Source organism: Colletes latitarsis, chromosome 5, assembly GCF_051014445.1.
Source record: "Colletes latitarsis isolate SP2378_abdomen chromosome 5, iyColLati1, whole genome shotgun sequence".
Classification (NCBI taxonomy): domain Eukaryota; kingdom Metazoa; phylum Arthropoda; class Insecta; order Hymenoptera; family Colletidae; genus Colletes; species Colletes latitarsis.
In genome coordinates this window covers 36,773,409-36,796,071 of record NC_135138.1, presented here as the reverse complement: position 1 = coordinate 36,796,071, position 22,663 = coordinate 36,773,409, and the positions used below count along the sequence as shown (strand labels likewise).

General features: G+C 47.3%; 1 protein-coding gene across 3 annotated transcripts in view; it reads left to right on the top strand.

Moving 5' to 3' along the window:
- LOC143341910 (uncharacterized) overlaps window positions 1-22,663 on the top strand; it is a 61,052-nt gene that overhangs the window by 18,523 nt on the left and 19,866 nt on the right. For all 3 annotated transcript variants that reach the window (XM_076765310.1, XM_076765309.1, XM_076765311.1), the window contains 2 exons: window positions 19,786-19,876; window positions 20,855-20,978. In XM_076765310.1, the coding sequence (XP_076621425.1) occupies window positions 19,786-19,876; window positions 20,855-20,978 (215 nt within the window). The remainder of the gene's footprint in view (window positions 1-19,785; window positions 19,877-20,854; window positions 20,979-22,663) is intronic.

Genomic DNA, 22,663 nt, shown 5'->3' with positions numbered 1-22,663 from the left:
GGTACGGGGGCGGCGAGGGCAGGGAGGGTACAGAAGGAAGAGAGAAAATACGCGGTTTTCGCGAGGACACGGCTGCCGAGGTACGGAGCCACCCGCCGTAATAGTCCAATTTGCCAGCAAAGGAAAATACCGGAGGATTCTGGGAGCAAAAGGAGACTGGCATGGCCCCCGGGGTGGTGCTAGCGACGCTCAGAAAAGCTGCCTGGAAAATTGGAGACGCGGCGAAACACGGGGCATGGGAGCCTTTCCGTGGAAGAGCTGTTTTCCGCGAGGAGGGTACCTACTACTGTCCTTCAGCCTCAGTTTACGGACTGACGCGATGTCAATTACACAAGGGTGTCTCTGGAAGAGATGGTTTCCCTAAGGATAAGGGCGATAAAATGGAGTCCAAAGAGTCGTATCACCCGTTACGTCAAAGATGCATATTTAACGAAAGAAACGCCACCAAAGGAATTATTACCAACTGGTATGCCCAGCGTGAATTTTCCCTCATCGGTTGACGGATTTGTTATAAATTTACTGGGAGATCGCAAGAATTGAATTACGGAGAAGCGAGTAATTAGGAAGGAACCGATTGATCAACGTAATCAATTTACTCGCTGAAAATCTGACCTGTTACCTGCTTTAGGAATCGAATTATCGACGAAAGGTGTCCTCGAAAAGTGAAAATAGATCCTAATTAACGGGCGGATTTGAAAGGACGAGAGAAAAAGAAATATTCGTTTGATTCGCTTCGAAATACTTGGCCCAGATTTCGTTAACACGTCCAAATACTTTTCACTTATCGATATCTTGTTTGTTTCGATAAACTCTGTCGATCTCGAAAGTTTCCAAAAGAGTTTGACGTAGCATTAATTACACACAGTATTTTAAATGCTTAGGTAAGCAAAATGATTACTAGAAACTACACGCTGCATTCAAAATCTTTCGACGCATGCGTTGCAATGATCTCAATTATGATTCTATAATGGCGGTACTAAGAATCGATATTCTGCAATGTACAATGCGAAATTCAGACCAGGCTTTTTATTAATCCAACGGTAGAATCATTTGTTCAGAGTTGCTGGAAAGTTAATTAGATCCGCCTTTTTCAGACCAACAATATTCGTAATTAAGTTTGCTCAAAGTGACCCCATTAGCAGAATCTCAAATTCAGTGCGTTCATTTAGACGATGTATTACAATGGTTTAACATAGTTTCGGGGAATTTAAGTAATTATGGACAGAAATAAGGATATGTTAGAGAAATTCACGGACGTCTAGGTGGCTCTGAACGTCACTCAGGGCGTATCTATTACCAACATAAACGACATAAATACCCCAAAGCACCGATTCCCGACGTCGTTGCAATCTTTCGTGCCTTCTGAATCCTTCAGCCTTTACGAGGTATCCCCGATGTCCGATCCAATCATCTCATTTCCCGCAGTATCGATTTCACCGCCTGCTGGAAACCTTCTCTGTGAAAAGAAGCGCCCGAGACAAGCCTGTCGACGACGAAACAGGAGGGAATCACGAAATCGAAGAAGACGCTGGAAAGAGGAGAGAGCTTGGCTCCTGTAAATGCCTTAAATCGCGCTACGCTCGAGCATATTGCCGCTACCTATTTACCATGCCTCGTACAACGCGAAAGACATTGTCCAAATAGACCTACCGAATCAGGAATCTGAAAAGGTTATGATTTTTATTTATTTATTATTAGATTATAGACAGCCATTAAACTTCGTTTCGAATAGAGATTAATAACGGGATAATAGAGTGCTCCGATATTAGGATATTTAGATAATGGGTGTTCAGACAGGAAAGGTTCTATTATAATAGAGAAACACGTAACCACGACATAGGATTAGAGAGCTTAATAGAGAGGATCACCTAAAATTCCAAGTATTAATTCAATTAAGTCAATGAATTATTAATGAAATAATGAAGGGTTCACGATAGCCCTCGTGTGGTCGTTTAAAGGTTAATACTACTTTATGGCTGCTGAAATAGCAATTTCGCGATTCCGTCGTGAAAGTCCATTGAAAAATCATTCGTATCTCACAGAAAGTGACGGATAAAATAATAATCAACGAGACAGATCTAGCCCGTGGTAGTTTGCCAAGTCGCGAACTAGATGGAAAGAAAAGATTAACGGAAGAGACGCGGGAGAACAAAAGGCGAAAGGTGGGTTGTGAAAATCGAAGCTGGAGAGCAAGAAGGGAAATCCAAGAGTGTATTTTTCCATCGTGAAAACCGAAGTGCATTGAAGCACGAAAGAACCGGCGGTTGATTAATACAGTCGCTCGAGCCGGGGTGCTTTACAGACATTTTCGTCGTAAAGGGCTCCGTTTCAAAGACCGCCACCGCTCAATGCGGACCCGAACCTTGTTGACTATTCGCGAAATAGTGAACGCGAGACTCGGTTCAAGATCTCGAGAGCCCCTGCTGGCTATTACGATCGAGAAATATTTGGGAGTGAAATTCCCCTGTCGGCCGGAAGAAAGTTTTCCAAGCGAATACCTGAATCGAGCCGGTGAATTGTTTACTTCGAGACGAGGACACTCGTCACTCGTTCTTACGCGATTTTCTCTTAAAGAAGCAGTGCATGTTAGAACACCAATGTTATTTTACGTAAAAGTTTGTAGAGAAGTTAGGGTGGCAGGCTAGGGTAAAAGAAAACGGATAGAGACAGTTTGACAGATCATGAAGGAACGAGACAGAGGCAAAGAGAGAGAGAGAGAAGGAGCGTTTATTACATGAGAGAATCAGGAGGGTTAACGGAGACAAAGGGGTTAACCAGCTCGATTTCTCGACTCGTCGCGAAAGAGATTCAGCGGGTTGAAACGGGCGAGTGGTAAATCGGAGGAGCGCGCTTCCTCCGCCGGAATCCTTTCTTCTTCTTCTTTCGTCACTCGTGACCGATTGTACCTATCATAGTGGCTCGAGATGCGCGTGTGTTCCCATACATCTCCTTTCATTCGAGAGACTCCAGAAGAGAAGTGGGTGGACGGTGGTGTGCTGGGGTGTCGTTAAAGAGCGACGAAGAGGTAGGGTTGGTAGCTGGAGAAGAAGAACGCGAGGAGTAGACGGAAATAAAAGCGAGAAAACGGCGTCGAAGCGGCGCTGGTGGAACCGAGAGAGCGATAAAAAATGGGGGGAGGGTTAGAAAGGGACAGAGAAGGGAGAGAGGGCGAACGAGAGAGAAATGGGTGCCGAGGGTTGCCACGTCGGAGGAGGCGACAAAGATATTAATTAAGAATTAACACGCGTACTGAAACCGCCCTTAATTAGTAACAGTCAGTGCCTGGAGCAGCGGTTTGTCTGCACGAGCCTGTACCAGCAGGCGCAGGGTAAACACGGGGAATGAATTGTAATCAAAAAACATGCCAGCGGATAACGCCCCGATTCGTCGAGAAAAAAAGTAAAAATTAAAAAAAAATAAAAAACCAAAAATAATTCACTCGCGAAATATAAACGAGGAGCCGGCTTTTCCGTCGATCGACCGATCGAACGAGCCTGCACGCGATGGCGTACCCGCTAAACGAAGTTTAGAACCGGGGACGGAAATAGCGGGGAAAACGCGCCAGCGCACGCGCGGAACCGCCAAACGAAGGCCAAACGGCATAAAGGAAAAGCCTTCAAACGGTTCACGCTCGTGTCATGAAACATTTGCTTTGATTACTTGCTGGAGCTCATTAGCACCGTAATTAACGTGAAACGCGCATAAGCGAAGGAATACCTTAGAACCGCTGTAATTCGATCAAGAAGAATTTCACTCCAGACTCTCTGCTGGAAAGATCCTTTGGATCTTATTCTGCGTAGCCTACATTTCCGGCTTTACGCGAAACAACGGCGAGAAAAGCACGCGTCGTTGATAAAATTCCACTTTACTTGCATCGGGGATGTTGATAGAGGAGAACAGGATCATAATTTTTGTTACAGTCGGCTTAAATTCTTGAAGATTACTCGTCAGAGTTTTTGGGGATGTTATTTTGCTATCGGTTAGAATTTTGACGCATAAATTAACGATTAAAGTACGGAGCAGACACCGTCCGTGAGCGCGAAAGGGTTAATAATGACCAACCGTCTGTCGCTCGATGGATTTAACAGTTTCAACAGCGTCGAGCGAGCCAGAAACTGTCGCACTTTTAACAGTGCGTTCTGAATAGAGGTCATTAGCTTCGCGTTCCCTTTGCGATTACCTCGCGTTCGCGACAGAATTTTCCCGCGACTAAAAGGACCACTATTCCGAATAAAGTAGTTGGCAGAGAAGGAATTTCTATCCGGGTTCTCGTTCGTTTGTGTCCTTAAGGGCATAATTATCTTTTTCGAGGTACGAAATCGGTTTTTACACGTATACACAGGGACTTTGAAACGTATTTTCCAAACATCGAGTGGACATTCAAGAAATTATCAAAGTTACACGAGCGTAACATTGTATGCTCGTTCCATGAAGTCGCAAACCATTTTTAAAAATCGTGGATGTAATTGGGGCAATTATTGGAGGAAAGATTTTTCTTTCAGTCATCGTAAGCCAATATAGATCACTATCCAGTGAGGTACGAGGATGTTGAGGAAGATCCAGGGCCGTTCTCGGGCTCGTAATCCTTTCGGGGTACCCATTGGCCGGCCCTCGAAGTAGTCGGGGATCGATGCGTGTACCTATTGCGTGCTCCGCACGTGAAATCGTGACGTCACCGGCCGGAGGCCATTTTGACTCAGCTGGTCCCGACAAAAAGCTGCTCGAATGGCAGGACGCCATGTCCTGCGAGCTCTGCAATACAATGGACAATGATCTGTGCCGCACCAAGCGCACACAGACACCCGTCACACCGATTAACACGCTCGCGAAACGCTCGAAACGCGCGCCACGCCGTCGAGCGCGTAGAAACCTGGAACCCTTTCGAAGAGGGATGACTGAATCGTGCACATACCTGAAAATAAAAAAGCATCCTCGTCCACGAAGAGCACAGAAAAAGAGGGGGGTCGTTTCGATTCTCAGGAAATATTTTGACAGGGATGGGCGTGGTGGTGGTTCCCGTTTCGCCCCGATAACGTCGGAGAAATTTCTCTTTTCAACCCTCGGCGAGAGGGTTTTCGGTTTCACCGTTGCCACTTTAAAGCGATACACGACTCGCGGACGAATAAATATTACGCGGCTGAAAAATGTGCTTTCGAGCACATCCAGGCATCCTCGACTCCTTGCGGCAGGATTGTGCCGATGAAAAGGGGGCAGGTCGCGGGGGTGGCGCGCGAAAAGAGAGGCCCTCTCGCTGCCGTTCGTTCGTCCGCTCGTTCGTGCAGATACAGTGGCTACATTGTGGGTTTAGAGGCTCATTGTACGACGCCAGCGCGGGGCATTGTCGTCCTTTTTCGAGGGCCGGAGATTCACACCTTTTCACCGGTGCGATTTTCCACGATGGGCGCGCGTTCCATTGAGCGGAAGAGGGCGAGCCAGCCCGTGGAAGGGACCACGAATCGAGAGACCCTGAGAGCGGATAAGAAACCTGTAAGATCCTCGTGGGGATTTACAGTGATGAGTTTCCAAATGCACGCTCACTTCCGATCATAGATATTTTTACAGTGATTCTTTTACGCAAGGAATCAAGCGCGGACAAAATATGGAAGCTTTCATTGCTCATCGCGCTTTCTTTCAACGACGATGGGTCGGTTGAAACGGGAAAAACAATGGTGGCTATTTAAGACGGGGGTGTCGAGGATGTGAGCTCTTCCGGATTGAATTTCTTCTAGCTCCGGGTTTCAAAGACAGCTTCACAAGGCCGTTCCTTCGATTAAAGAAAGAGATGGTCTATCCTGTATTGCTGACACGATCAGACCATATACGTTTTCAAGATTTAAATTCCCCATTCTCTACACGGAGTGGCCTGTGTTTTATGTTCAAATCAAGCTACTTCCATCTAGCTTCTAGTTCGTAATTCTTATCATAATTCTAAAAAGTTTCTCTCTCTATTCGACTTTCATAATAAATTTATTCCAGCTGGATATTACTTGTTAAACGCAAACAGGTAATACAGGTGCACCTGTAGTCGGCAAATTTTTTCCTACGACGAAAGCTCGTGTACAAAACCTATATTTTGCACGTTTATTTTTCCACGAAGAATTGTCCACCCCTCTATAGTACACGTACGTACTACCACTGCTTATGTACATTTGTCTTACGGACTCGGCTCGACGATACAGGGAAATTAATTCGACCGAGCAGATATTGGATTCGATCTCATCGTTAGTACTTCCGTAATCGATGCAGGGATCGATATTACGAGCCGTCGCCGGCTTGTCTCCTCCCTGGATCCCCCCCGGATCCGCTAATTGCACTAATTTCAATGAATCTCCTTCGAGAAGGTGTATTTCCCGGGTACCTTATGAATTTGTAAGCAAAGAAATTTGAAAGCCTGCCAAGTCTCTCTTCTGGAAGGGACAATTAGACTCTTCTCGTCGACCTTGAGGGGAGTCAACGAGACGTTGAGGAGTTTGCCGACCGATCGTTAAGTTACCTCGTCCCTACAGCGACAACCATTGTCAAGATTAGAGAATTTCCTGATGCTTCGAATAATGCCGAATTTCGCGCAACACGGTGCTTCGAGACATCATCTTTCCTATCTTCTATCGTCTACGTATAATTTACTCCGCATACCATCTCCCTATCCTAGAAAAATCGAGTTACGAACAGTTGCGTCGAAAGTCAAAGCACTTTGGGTACGCGTTTACGTCCAAAACTTGTATCGTGGACCCGTGGCCATCTTTGTAAAGCATTTTGCAAAGAACAGACAACAGGAGTATTCCGGGTTCTCGATCGAACGAACTCGGCAACAAAAGTTTCGCGGTGACAGCCAAGACAGGGGCGATGAGAGTGGTTCGAGGACTAAATTTAGGTCGACATGTGCGGACGTGAGTTTGTCTGGCGCCAAGGAACAAAATATGTAGTTCGGCTACAAAAATATTGGGTTACTTCGAAAACAGCCGGCAGTCAACACTTTCCTGAAGCGTTGCATGTGTTTCGCTGGCTTGGCTCTGTCGGTCGTCGTGGTCGAATTAAAACGAGACTCCCACGAGCCACAGTCGGGGCAAATTTCATCCACGATCAACGAATGAAAAATTTTCTCGAAGCTGATATCACCCAGATTTTCCACCGCCATTATCTTGATCGATTGGCGGAAGATCGGTGAAGTCTATACGCCTAGGGGACGATTAATTGCGCCATTGAGCGAATTGTGTATCATCGGTATTATCGAACACAGCCACTCGGAGAATAATTATGAAATCATTCACTCGCGAAACAATTCCAACCCGCTTTTCATTTAATTCCCGATGTTTAGTCGGTCTATTTTCAAAGGGTGCTTCCGCGACACTGTTAATCCGCACCATTGAATCGATTCGAACGGGAAAGCCCCACTCTAAACACCAAATTATGGAAATTATTAAAACTGACGTTCGATTGCCGTCAACGAATGCACCCCTTCGACGTTCCTGCATATTTTCCGATTAGTCTTCGCGAGCTCGCGGTGTTGGAGTTCAGGAATCAGGGTCCTGGTAACTTTAATTTAAATTTAATTTTCTTCAATTCGAACGCAGTTCCTCCTACCAGCCAGAAGGATTGCCAATTTTATCTGTTTGAAAAGTAAAAATTGCATTGTTCTTCATCGAACAGTTGTGTCTCTATTAGTTTGGGTTCTAACTAGATACGAACGACGACACTAGCGCATCGTTTCCCGATAAGTTATCGTATTTTTGTCCAGGATTGACGGAACGTTGGCTCGGAGCTCTCCAATTATTAGAACCCCAAGCAGTGCTGTAACAAGTTTGCGACCCTCGCGTCTCCATCGAGCGCGGATTTGGAAGGGGTCGCTCTGCGAACGCTCGCTACGGTGCCGTTGCCGCGTACTGCATGATAGCGCGACTCTTATGAATACCGTAAATTTTACGCGATGCTACCGACAATTTCGCCCGGTCATCAGCATAAAATCTATTCCTGTCGCGCGGCCGTTCCCGTCGAAAACGAGACTCGGAGTACGCCAACGAGGAATTCACGCCGGAGTACAGTGGAACAGAATCCCGGAAACGTGGGCAAAATTCGAACAATCGGTCACAGATGTTTTACGCGCGAACATAATTAATCACGAATGAAAGTAATATGCATTAGAAGCGTCAGCAACGTCTTCGACTAGGAAAATAAGTCGCATAATCGCACGTTTTAGGGATTTACGCCTCGACTTCCCGATTCTTCCTGCGAGCAACGAGACTGTACGCGAATTTACAGACGAACAATTATTCAGCGACTTTAGCCACTTAGCCCGAGCGCGCGCAAGCGCTCTGTTAACGAGTGAGTTTTGTTCCATCGTTTCTGGGATTCTTTCGCGATTCTCTAATTAAAAGCCTACGTTGGCGGGTTCAGTAGCGAACGTTCAGGGTTTTTGTAACGCACTAATAGTCGCGGCTGGAGAGGGTCGAATTAAAAGGGTTGAAAAATAGACAATATTTGAGATTTTTGTCTTTTTGTACTAATTAATACATTCACCATGGCGTAGTGGGAATTATAATACTCGCTCTGCACCGAAAAATACAGATTATTATTTTTTTGGCAAAGAGTGTACTTGCTTCGTGGGTGAAGTTTCTGTGGGGATGAAAGACGCGTCGATTTATCGCGAAAGTTTCCGTCGTGGTCCTCGATCCCGGGTGAAACCCTTTACGTCCCATCTGTCTGCGAAAATAAAGCTCAAATAACGTGTTCTCTGTGAATCGACGTCGCGGTACGTCCGTGGCCGTAGCGACGCTAAATTTTCCACGACGCCAGCGGCAATTTCAGCCGGTCATCGGCGTAAAGTCGATGCTCATTGTGAGCCCTGGCGGGTTCACGAGGATGCCGGCAGACAAGAGGGAGGACACCGTCGGTGGGTGGACAGGATGGCTGTAGGGCTGGCGAGGTCGCGCGCTCGCTCGCTCGTTCGAGAGAGAGAGAGGAGTTAATGGGGACGAACTGTAGAAGTGGCTATAGTCTAGAGCCGTGTTAGGGCCAGGGCCATTAAGCTTAATGACATAATGAAGTAAATGGCTGTGCATGCCATGCCACGCCGGAGACTATAGCTTATAACCGCCGGGCCTCCACCCCCGCGCAATATACCGCGTGCCAGGAATTCCTGACTTATGCCGGCACTGGCCAGCCGAAAGGGGTAGCTAGCTATGGGGTGGTGTTCTTTCTCTCTCTGTCCGTCTGTCCGGGCCTGGTTCCTTCTCTCTTTTAAGCCTTTTGCGCGTTGGTACGCGAGTGTGTGCGACACTTTCCCTCGGTGTATCTCTCGGTGCACGGACGTCTCTGTTCATCCGTGTCCCGTCGTCTCGTTCTCTGTCGGTACATTACCTAAGGGTAGCGCGTTCGGAGTCGCAGCCGCCACACGTGCTGGAAGTGAATTTATTTCGGGAATTGCCAAGGCGTCGCGCGCCTCCCTCTGTCTCTCTCCATTTCTGGGTCCCTCGTTTTCCGTCAGGCGATTCGCTAAAAACCGAGCGCGCCCGTCCCGCCTAACCCTCTTGAATTTCCTGCCGAGGACTCGTAATTATGCGTTTCGTGCGCGACGGAAGGTCGGTTCGTTCGCTCGCTCGCTCGCTCTCACGTTTAAAGTATTTAATGCGATTTAGCAAAGGCGGCAAACAGCGCGAAACGCGGGCTGTGTCGTCCGGCGGGTGAAGTCGCACGACTCGTCTCCTCTTGTTTGCCAGCCGCCGACACTGCCTCTCCTTTTCAACGGATTCGAGGCTTTTCTGTCGTCGAGAACTTTGAAAGCCCCGCGCGCCCGTCACCGCTCGCGTTAATCACACGGAAGTGCCTAATGCGCCGCTTGATAGCTGCAATTTCAGTATTAATTGGACGCGTGAATGGCACCGCGACGCTCCGCCATCCGACGTTCCGTGCCGAACCGAGCGCTGCGTACCCTTAGCCCCGGGTTCTGTTGCCGGAATGCTGGCCGGACAGGTTAAATAGAAAGGAGTTCCCTTTCGCTAATAACAATGAACGTACTCGGAACTGATTACAGTACACTAGACGCACTCGTTTACGCTCTTGAAACTCTCTCGCACTAATTTTAACTCTTAAATCCGACTCGTTTGCTCGGGGCTCCTCGCTTTTTCCTCTCCGCGGAACCGCTTTACTACTCTACCCCTGACACCTCCCTCGTTCGATTCTTTTTCGAGCCACTAAAGGTACTGAAACTTCCCTTAAAACCGAAATAATACAAGGAGCGTGCAACGCTTGACGCGCTGTTCATTGGACTCACTACTTTTTTTTGCAGAGCCAAGTATTATGGCTTGGCTACTTTGTGACAAAATTAATTCGTAGACCTAATAGTAAACGAGCTCTGTTTCTTCCTAACACGGTGAGACACCAACAGGATTAGAAAACGCTCGGTGCCAGAGTTAGTGCAATCGATGGAACTTCGCTCGTCGGAGAAGCGACGAGGAGTCCTTGAACATCCTGCGAGAGGAGTACTCGCAGCGTGGAACAAAGTACGCGCGAACTCGTCGGTGAAAAAACGCGTTGTTTTCGGGCAATCAACACTTCGCTCATTGTCCCCGACTGGCACCTGAATGCGTGGCCATCATAATATTCACACCATTCGTAGAGGGGTCGAATTTCGAGCATGGCCACCGCGGGTCCGGTGAATGGTTCGAGACGCGCGTGGAAACACGTTTCTGACCACGAGGTGTGAAGCCTCGCAGGAGCAAAAAGAAGAAGCACAGAGAAACCGGGGTAGTCGAGGGTAAAAGAGTCGAGAAGCGCTTCCGAGAAATTCCGCCCACGAATTCGTTATTCTCTTTTTGTCTTTTTCTTTGATTTTTTTCGCTCGTTTCTTACTCTTTCTAGGTCTCTCCTTTGGCCGCGTCCTATTCATTAATTATCGTCATTCAAGGAGACCAAGGGGCCTCCGATTGTTAGATCCGGGATCGATGAAACGCGTCTCGCGCGTAACCGTGATTAAGCCATCGAGTTTCCGCGAAATAACCGGTCCCAGGGACTGGTTTCACTCGAGAACTTAATTACTGGCTGTATTATATGTGAGCACCTCGATGGACGAATCGACGCCTCGAGAAACAACGTAATTCCTGCTGCTTAGAAGAAATCCCGTTCCGCCTCTCGCCAAGGCCCGCCTCCGCGCGTTAATTATTCCTCTTCGTTATCATTGTCGGGGCCGAAGATTGCGTCGAAAATAATTATCGTCGGCCGCTGTTCAATCGCGCGATCCGATAACTTCGAGCAGCCTTATCGATATCTACGATAAAATCGACGAACAGTTCAAAAACTAGGTCTCCAAATTTTTACGAGAATAATATTTTACAATTTTATAATTTCACTACATATGAAAGAGAATTCCTTGTCTTATAAATTGTACGCGTACAATCTACAGTATATAATTAATACCAATCTTCCAATAGCACTCAAATAAAATATTTCTTTCAAATATTTTACATACATCGAGATTTTTGAAAATGCGCAGATGTAAACGATAATTTGCTTTATCGGTGGCACGGAGCGTGAACGATAGATGAAAAGAAGGACTTCGGGGTGAAACGCGCAGAGCGAATCGAGCTACTCTCCAGAGGGCAAACGATCGGACCAGCTAAATTAATTCGACCCCGAGAACATCGCAGGAGCATTAGCAGCTTACCCCTAAGCTGCTGTCGGTTTGTTACAAGTGTTTTACAGCGTGTTACATGGTGCAGCAAAACTACCCCAGAGTTGAGGGTCCCTAATCTACCGAAACATCCCTCGGGATGTATCCAAGCATCGACTGCACTCGGATACGCTCCATTCGCCCTTTCGACTATGTAAACGACCGCGTTACATGTTTCACGCGCTCGATAAATAATTCTCGGCCTGATGCATTTTTCAAGTGTGTCGGCATTTCACGCGGGATTCGGGGGAGCACCTAGGGGGCCACTGACGGTCATCGTCGAGCAAGAAACCCCCGTGCGTTCCACGTTTTCGTAGCTCGTTGCGTTCAACGAGGCATACGCTCGTTTGGGCGATTAAAAAATCAATCGTTTCGTTCATTCAATTTTCTAAACACAATTAGACCCACGAGGAACGCTACGAGTAATCGATTAGCCACGATTTTTCCTGGTATCTTCGTCAATTTTTAATGATCCCGATTATTCGCGTTCGCGAACTGGCATTCCTCTCGTTAATCATCCGCTTTCACAAGCTTTCTCGCATTTACGTGGGTTCTTATAAAATGGCAGCCGAGCCGAGGGACGACGAAACCCGCGGGGTCAGGACGAATCGTCTCATTCGCCGTGCGATGAGGTAATTTCTCGATGAATCCACGAAAGGGCATTTATCCGTTCGTTCTCCGTGTCGCGAGAAGGGGGCGAGCACGAATTTTCAATTACGCGACACAAAGGCCCGGTTAATTCCCCGGGTTTGAAACGTCTTCGCGGTGCATAGCCCCCCTCCTGGTCGTCGAAGAGAGAGTCTGCTCGAGGAGAAAGTGACGAGGAAGAGAGACCGTGAGCGCCGTGAAAAGATTTTCAAATTAAATTTCGGGATTAGTACCCTGGTTTAATACGGACAAGTGACGGCAGAAGACGTCCCAGGGGTGTGCTACGTGCTACCTTCGCCCTCCCCTTGGGACACCATACACACGAGCCACTGTGTAACAACGCGACGACGTCCCGACCCACCCTCCCGCTCGTAACACTTCGCGCGTTTCCATTTGCTCGACGTAAACTCCTCGTGTTCCGCTGGCTCCCTTTCTACGGGTCTGGTCTTCCAGCTCGTCCCGTGCCCGGTGTCCAGCTGGACGCAATTTCGACGAGTTGCGGGTCGCAGGACCGGATACAGTGACTCTCGGGGACGGGGGAACGAACGGGACACGGAAAATTTGCTATGCGATTTCGCGCGGTATCGGTAGCCCCCTTTACAAACGATTGGACGTCTCTTTCGTTTATTCGTTCCGCTGAAATTGCTCTTTTAGAATCCTAATGGTTGCAACCCTTGTCGATTCCGGGTCGTTTTTGACCCGTTTATGATATGTGCTTGAGTAGACTTTGCACGGAGACGAAACGAAGCTCAGCGATGTCCGAGCCGGGATCGAGGATTCGAATATCAATTATCGAAGAAACCACGGATCGCCGGGTACTCTAAGAGGTTCTATTAGGCGCGAGCAGTCTGGCGCAAGGCAGCCAGCCAAGCAAGGCCACGGGTTTAAGGTCTTAACAGCTACTAAAGCAAAAGCTCCTTCTGTCTCGCTCTTAAGCACGGGAAACAAGCCGTGTTAGACGAAGGGGTGTACTGAGAGCCGCCATTGGCTATCCACGCTCCTTTATTGCCGGTTGCCTGGTAACCAGCCTGCCACCAACACACACCGATGGCAACCACCCCGTGTAACCACCCTGAAACCCGACAGCACCGTGCACACCCTCGCTTAGGAACAGCAACTCGCAACCACCACCACCACCCGCCGCCCGCCGCCGCCAGCACCGTCTCTCGCTTCACCCACCCTCTCCGCGATCCTCCACGAGCCGCGCACACACTCGCCCACGCACACGCGTACACGGGATGCTTGTCCCTACGCTACGGGGATGTGCGATGGAATCTTCGTGTAATCGCCGGGGTTCGACGGTGTGCGTGGGCGAGAAACAACCCTGCACGGTCTACGAGTGTACGTACGCATGGCGTGAATATATTTAGCGAGGAAACTACCACTGTTTTCGCGCGGGAGGGTGTTTCGAGAGCCGCCTGCTACTCCGGCTGCCTCTGTGGGTGCAGAAAGTCTGCGCTCCTGGCCGAGTGGACCGCGAAGTTTTCTCTGAAGCTGCTTTGGATTTCTTCCTTTTATCGGCGATACCGCCGCGCGGGGCAGAGAACGAGGGACACTTTGTGCGAACGATTGCGTCCCGCTGCTAGTAATCGCGATGGTGCGCGGGCCCTTTGAGTCTTGGAGCCGTTGCTCGATCTCGCCCCGCGGGTTGATGTTTCGGGATTCGAGCACTCCCCCGCCCGTGAATTTCGTCGCCAAGATAGCCATGGGGAGACGGTCGAAGATACGTGCGTGCAAGAGGCTTTTAAACTTTTCAATTTTAGAGCCGTCCTCCAAGGTCTCACCTTTCATTTTATCTCTCGGAATATTTGATAATATTTTTATCGGTGGTACGGCTAGTTTCCATAGCCCCAAATCATTTTTACACGCAAGTTCAGGCTCAGATAGAAACTCCCTTCGTTTCCTGCTATTCGACCCTCGATACCAGCGCGCCCTAAAATTATTTAGCTGTAAAATAAGGTGATCCGAGGGGGTTAAACAAACTTGGACCGTCTAGCGGCCAAAGAGCAAACGCTGTAGAGTCGAGACAGCACCGTCAGAGGGATAATCGAAGGTCTACCCTTGCCCAGACCCGACAGGTCAGAATCGTTAGAAACGGGTACAGTTCGAGAGCCCACAAAAGATACTCCTTTCTCGTCAGGACCGATCGACCTCTTCGGATGTCCCGCATTAAATCCAATAAAAACGTTTCTCGACGTCGAATCGTCGGAACGGCGACGCGCACACGATCACGCTCGAGCGGGCATAATCTTACGGGTTCTCTCTCGTCGAGGAGATTAAAAACAATTGGTTCTGAAGTGGGTTGCATGCGCAAATACGTCGCGTCCTCTCCCTAGCCAAGGTCTCGAGGGAGGTCGCGACATCCCACGATATTCGAGGGCACTACGAACGGATTAGATCCAGGACAAATTAGAGGAGAGAGACGGGCCTCGTCCGGGCGCCCCGAATCCATCCTAGTAGAGGGCAAACGCGTTTCCCGCTGGTCCCGTAATAGCTAACTGGATTTGATTAATCGATTCGGTTACAGTCTACAACTTAGCCGTTGTGACGCTTCCTGCTGCGCGTAATATCGATCATTCGAGCGCGCAGGACGCGTCGAGACGACGAAAACAAGCCTCGGTGAATTACGATGTTTTGCGATTGCTCCTAGATTTCCTACGCCGCGATTACGCGCGTCGACAGAGCATACGGGGGATGTTCAAGGGGTGAAACAGTCTTCTCGGTTAAGAAAATGGTCAGACTCTTGTGTAAATTCTGAACTGATCTTCCTGATCTGCAAAATACGCTTCTTATCGAGGGTGTTTCAATTTCATAATTCAGGCTGATGGCGTAGCGTGGAATATCGGGTAGTTTTTGCGTGGTTATTAGCACGTTAACGGCCGACCCAGGCATTCGCGTCCACGTTCTCCGGCGCCGATTGGTTCGACGGTTCGCGGTAAATAAGCGTACTTAAAAAGTCGGGAGCAGGAAGCAACGCGGAGTCGGGGTGGCCTAAAGAGGCCTCTCTACGATCTTGTGAAACAATGCATCGCGCGAGCACCCGTGCACGGTGTCTTGAGCCGCGCGTGTTCGCGCCTCAAATATTTATTTTCCATACCGGCTCCATCGTTTCTCTCCCTCGCACGCCACCGGCGCGCGGAGAAATCTCTTCCCGCTGATTATGCGGAAAATAACCACCTTCAACGCCGAGGGAAAAATAAAGCCTTTTGTACCGCGCGATCTCAGACGACGCAACATTAGTTTTCCTTTGTAGAAGTAGAAGATATCAGAAATAAAATTAAATTATTCGCGTAGCGTTCGAATTGTTCGAGTCGGAAATTGTAACCGCAACCTACGCGAGATTCGACCCTTAATGGTGTATAGTAACTCACGTAACCAGATTATTATTACATGATACATGCAGAGACCTGGTTAACCAGCTCCGAGAGTCTCGAAACCTGCATAATATTGGTCACGTTGTTTTGTCTATCTACATATCATCCCTTACGATACGTGTTGTTCGATAATTTTGATCTTCAAAGTTTGTGGAGCATTTTGGGATTACAAGTAACCGTATTACACGATTGTAAACACAGTTACGAGCGACCTAAATGGAGTCTCTTCCAAGGGTTAATTATAATAAGTCCGCTCCGTTTGAAAATGGAATTAAATAGATAAATAGTTCAAGGCCTGGTTGGAGGGTATTCACCCGGTCAATCTTTTTCGCGTTCGCGGTTCCCATTCGACTTTAATTATTCGTTGGCTTTTCGGTGGTTGGATTGATAGAGCACGCGGGTAGCGTAAATAGAGCAAAATTTATTTGACGCACTGGTAGGAAAAGACGGAGCTCGTCAGCGCGAAGAGGCGCCCCGTGTGTATGTCGTGGGAAGAAATGTTGGATAAAATTAAGCCAGGGAGTTTCCTTGAATCGGCTGAATGCCTGCGACGCTTGCTCATTAAGTTCTTCGTCTTGGCGAAGAGCGTGGAGAGACAGTTTCCTCGGCGTGAAGCTCGCGGAGACGAGAGTAACGCGAACGATAGTTTTAGTTAAATAACCGCGAACTACGAGCGTGTTTCGCGGCTCGAAAGCTTCGGGGAGGAACATTGGGTTAATATAGTTCGTTTGGGCAATTAGACAGAAATTCTTTGAAACAGAAACTGTTGGCTGGCGCTGTGTATTCACTGTTTAGGCTTAGGAACCGTGCGTTTTTCACGTTTTCCCTCGTTTCACCGATGGCCACAGCGACGTTTCTTCCTTTGACTTTGAGGAAGCGGTTTTTTTCAGAAAGCTGTAAAATGCGACGCGAACGAACGCGAGCCAGCACAACGCGAACCCCAGAAGAATAAGGAAGGATTAACAATGCTTCTAAAAAGCAGCCTTCGCTATTTTCGCGTGCCGCGTGTAGCTGCGTCGCCGCCGCGACGCTGCTCGACTCGAAATTCGTCGGAGCTCCTCTTTTCGCTTCTCTTTACCGAGCTTCTCTGTTTGTTTCGACGCCCACGCATTCGGAAAACTAGCTTTCGCTCCATTTTTTCCGCGTCACCGAGCAACCACTTATCCGATACCCTGATCTTTGTTTCCAACAAATTATTTTAGCTTCGAAGTTTTGATTTTTATGTATGTTCATATTGATTCACTCGTCAAAGATATTTTCCCCCCCAATCGATTTTCCTTGGAAACTTCTGGCAGTCGGGTTTCAACCCACGCGAGACTATTTTTGCGACACAATGAAACGTACGTAAAAAGTTCAAAGTGTTTTTGAAGAGACATCAAAGAGGAATCAGCATAATCCTCGACCCTTTGCTCTCCCAAAAACACAAAAAGCACGCGTGAAAAATTCGTAAGAGCCATCCCTCTAATTGCACGCACACCAGTCGCCGTAAATTCTCAAAATTTCTGAAAGCGTTCCTTCAAACGGCTTCGAACCGAATCGTCTCCCGTTCGTTTAGAAGCAGCGCCGAGCTTCTGGCTTTTCGCTCGCGTTCAACTAACCGCGAGCAACGTTTCATACAGACGTTAAGGTGTGTTTCCATTTAGCGAACGAACGAGCTGGAGGGCGAACTCTGCACAATGTGTGCCGCAAAGATGGGTAATCCTTTTTCGAATCATAGATTATAAACAAAATCTATTTATTCCTCAGTACTGTGAAGCATTCCATTCCACGAGTAGCTTCGTTGACTAATTGCACGATTCAAAAATAAGATAATAAAATTGTCCACATAGAAGTCCCACTTATTAATACTGAGGTGAATATAAACATTTGTTTGGAGCAAAGTTGTGGGTTACCAATCTCTCCCAGAGTTAGAATGGTTCGATAAATGGAAACGCACCTTTAGGAAAACACCTGGGGAGGCGGTGAACTAGCGTGGAACATTCGTGGAAATAACTTCCCGAAAGAAGTAGGATGACGGGGTGGAAGGTTCGCGCGCATGACGTCAGCAATGCGTTTCGGGGTCCAATTAGTCGAAGGACACGTATAATTGGAATTAAGCTCTTAATTAATAGTTAATTAGCCACCGGTAGTGGCGGCACCAGCGGCTGCCAGCCGCAACAACAACTGTAGTAACGAGTTAGCCCCGGGGGGAGGGTGGTTTTCATTGTGGAGCGGCGCGCGCCACGGTGCAGGCTCTCGCTCGTTAATTCGAAATTAATTTATAATTGATAATTATTTTCGGGCCACAGGTCCTGCCCGCTCGACGAACTTTTCTAATTCCCCGCTTCTCGTGCTCGCGGAAAATTGCCATTTACGCGCGCGCGTGGCGAGTCGAGGCGAGCAACGCGTTTGAAAAAATAAAAAACGAAAAACAAATAAACGGAGAGGAAAAAGTTTTTTCTTCCTCCCCTCTCTGGACACGCTTCCTAATTGGAGAATACGAATTTTCAGAGACGAATATGCAGCGCGCGACCGACCGGACAACAGAGTTCCGTGACTTCTTTCTCCTCTCTTCAAATTTTTCATCTCTATTTTCCGCGCTGTTAGACGCGACTCCATCGACCAACTCGAAATTCCGTTATCGGTAATCAATTTTCCTGGATTTTCCACGGAATATCGAGTGTCATGTCCGCGTTACGACAGTCGATCTCGTCCACCGGAAATTGCGTACCGATCGACGCGAGCTCCTCTGATCGAATCATGGTACCTGTCGCCAGTGTTGACTACATTTTCGCCAAGACTGAAAATCCTATACTCATTGATCCTCGATGATCCTATGTACTCGAAAATAGTGAACTAGAAAATCGTTTCTTCGTTGATCCTCAACATCACAATGAATAGGAATATTAATATACGTACCAATTATAAAGCAAGCTACTTTTAATTTCATTTCTTTAAATGATTAATTTCATTCGTCGCACAGGGCGATAGAGATTAAAAGAACGAACAAAATACACAAACACAATAAAGCAGAGGAAAACAAAGGAACGTACAAAAAGAGAAAACAAAATACAAAAAGAAAGAAAGCTATGAATTACGAATTGTAGAGATCGTAGAGCTTTCGGTACAAAAGAAATCGGTGTTGCAAAATGGGTTAGCATTCGCCACAATGACATCTAAGTAGCGAAGTTCGTGAAAAAGGAAGTACGAGGCTACAAATTCCGAACTGAAATCAGTGGATTACAGAGATCCTTTTCGTCTCGATGCTCTAAGGTTGACGTAGAATTCTTGCTGTTCACGCCACGTAGGATTATTCATTAAGGGAGACACCTGATCCAGAATGCGACAATGACGGTAAGCAGCTGGAATCAAAGGGAAGTCGTTCCGGGAATAGCTAGGAATTTCTCTAATCGACGTTAAATATTCACGAAGGGAGATCGACGAGACCAGCGGATGGAGCAGGGAAACACTCGTTCGACATAATTTGCGCGGATATGCACGCGGTTTCGATTCATTGGCAAGTCAGGTATAATGGGTAATTTGATCCGCGGGGTACGCGCATGGCTCGAACAAAGCGACGTGCATAATTATCAATTACAGCCAGTGCTATGAAATAATGAGCTACGAGCCCAATGCGAACGTTGCACTCCACTAGCCACAGATTTTTGCTGGAAAAAGATACGCATTAAAAATGGAACTCGAATGGAAATATGATTATAATGGGCGATTCGGTTACTGCAAATACGCCTTAAACATGTTAATTCTCTTGACGATTATTCTTTTCTTACGATCGTGTTATTATACAGTCTCGAATAAATATGACTATATTTTCTTAATGTGTAATAAAAAAGGTCTAGCAGGGAGATAGGATCGAATATGCGAATGTAGGAGTAGATTAAGATGAACGAGGAGCAAGCGAGTTTATGACGCGCAAACAAATGGCGCCTCCAGTCATCGGAGGGAAGTCTCTGGAAAGCTTAGGGTGAATGTGCTTAAATCATACTTGCGTACAACTCGTGACACTATATTTCGGATTTAAACAAAAAACTTAGTCTCGTTTCGATTCCTAAAAATCCGAATTTGTTGTCTGGAACATTGTTAACGTGAATGGTTTTGTTTCAGGCGTGGGACACAATATAGATTCAGGAAAGGACTTCACGGTCGATGGTCTTTCCGGTTTCAGCAAAAAGAAGAAGAAAAAGCGCCGTCATAGGTGAGTATCTCACAGCCGTGAATCATTATAGTTTACCGTTGTTCCGTTGCGTCGCATCCACGGCAGCCGCCATTGATTTCTGTCTCGCGTGGCTGCCAAAAATTCCAACGCTGAAATCTGCGGGAATAATTAATAACCGTTGGTAAAATTGTCGGATGTTCCCATCCGGGGGTTATTCTTTCGCGTTCTCGCTCAATTATCGAGACCGGGTTTCGAATTTTCGTTTTTCGATAATGATAAATTTATCCCCGAGCGAACGTATCGTTTAAAACTTTTCATCGTGCAATCGACCGGTCTTCCCCCCTCTCTGGTAATGAGTTTTCAGCTATTTTGAAGCGACGGACAATTCGAATGCAATCATCGTTCGCTGGTAATTGCGCGGCAGACGGACGGTTTCGGGGCCCAAATTGCTTGTTAAAAAGTGCAACTATCGCTCCGAAACGTCGACGTAAGACGTATTGGGTATCGTTAACTTCGAGGAGCGTAAATCGAAACCCCGTCACGCTAGAAAACGAAGAATTATCGCGTTGCCAGCAAATGTGGTCGATTAAACATTTGTCGCAGTGCGGATACTGTGTTGTAAAATTTCATTAAATCCGCAGATATATAGGCACATTGGAGTTTATTCATTCGTTGAAAACCCGGCTGTGAAATGTATATGGAATTTTACGTTCGACGATGATCGAAGAAATTATTTATCGCGCGGTACCGTAATAACCGAGCATTTCCAACCGTACAATTACAATTTCCGTTTCGATTTTCGGCCACCAGAAACTTCTCGCGAGTTCCTAACGCTCGTAACGCGTAATCGATCTTCGATAATTCGTACGTCGGTCGACCTTTCAATCCCATCGTTTGCTTTTTGCGAATGTGAACGAAGTTAAGACGCGCGAGAGTCGTTTTGGCTTCGTGTGTAGGCTAGCTTTAAGGGAAAAGCTGTAATGGCATATAACTAGGTTCATACGGTTGTTGCTCCAGGACGATCTTCACGTCGCAACAGCTGGAGGAGCTGGAGGCAGCCTTCAAGGAAGCCCATTATCCTGACGTCTATGCTCGCGAGATGCTCAGCCTCCGAACAGATCTGCCCGAAGACAGGATACAGGTGAGCGAAAATCAAAAGACCTATGAAACCCGAGCACGCGACCTACGAATCGGAGAGCCCCGATACGCCACGACCCCCTTGTGAAATTCGCGACTCAGAGCTATCGAATTTCTTCGCCGCGATACCCGTGAACCGATCGAGCCCGTTAAAGGATACCATCCATCTTTGCCGTTTGCTTTATCGCGAATCGACCAGCTCGTCGATCGCCGCGATCGAAACTGCTCGCGCTGTGTACTTCAGACAAGCACTTTTAATCTGTGCAATAAGTATACGAAGAATCAAACTCGCAGTTTGTTAAATTAATTCATACATCGTAATGGCGCGTTGCAAACTGGAAAACGTCGAGTAGATACGACTAAATGGATCCATTTTGAATAGGACAGCGACGTTTTCCATCGTTCTCCTATTAAATGAACGCACAATGCGATTTCTTCTCCTATTGTCGACAGGCGCAGCGAAAATTTCGAACGACGCGTTAATACGAATTTTCCGAGCTCATTTTTCGCTGCGTCGAAGCTTTTGTTTCTCGAATGGACGGCGGACATTTTGCTTCGCGGGTGCTTTAAGTATAATTCGCTGTTAATGCCCGGGATCCATTGTTGTCGGTAATTTTGTCTTTAACAAGAATTAACAACGTTACACGCTCTTTGAAAATTAATCACGCCGTTCGCGATAATAATACGAAAATATAAAGCCGCTATATATTTTCACTCAATTAAAATACCCGTCGTTCTATCGTCGATAATTCGGTCCTAGAATTACACCGACGCGGAGGCTTTTTGCAAGCAGATTTAACACGCCGTTCATTCGTCAAAGAGAATTATTATCAATTAGCACGCATTTGATATTGGTTACGTTCACGTAAATTACCGAGCAATTAATTTTATATCTTCATACATCGTCAACATAATGAGCGCGGAGAAACTGCTCATTTTCAACGTTGCAGGTAATACATTAATTCACTTCCTGATTGCGATGCACCAATCGGTTGTACGGCCAGCCGATTCTCCGTCTATTTACGGTCCGTTTCTCGATACAACGCGACGCAATATCCTCGTTCCTTTACGATAATTGCTAAATTAGTAATTCATTTGCAAACGGAACGATCGTCGATCGAACCTCGTAAACTTCGCGTAAAAAATCGACGAGGCGAGTTGGCGAAACTGCAAACCCTTTTCCTAACGTGACAACTGACCCTTCCAAGTAATATCTAACAAATTGTAGACCCTTTTATCAATTCGACTATCGACAGAGACAATGACTCGTTGTTGTAATAAGAAATTACAATTATTACCAACGCAAGAAATGACTTCTTCCTCCAACAAGAATCTAACAAACAGCAACCTTTTCCCCACGCAACAACCAACGACACGACTCGTTGCTCCTCCTCCGGCCAATGGCGAATAGCAACTCAGCCGATCTTGCGGCGATATCGCGCAGAATTATCGACGCTGGGCATAAAGCGGCGAAAGAACAGTCGCAAATGAAAGGGGCAGAGGTACGGCGGTGGTTCGTTGTTGGGGGTGGAGAGTGGCAGGACCAAAAGGCGCGACCATAAAAGGGAGAATTTTCCCGGGCTGACGGTTAGTTACCGCGAACTCGTAGAGTACTACATAGCTTGAGATAGGTTTTCGCATGGCGGACCCGGGACAAGCTTCCCTCTCTCTCCCCCTTTGCTCGTCCCT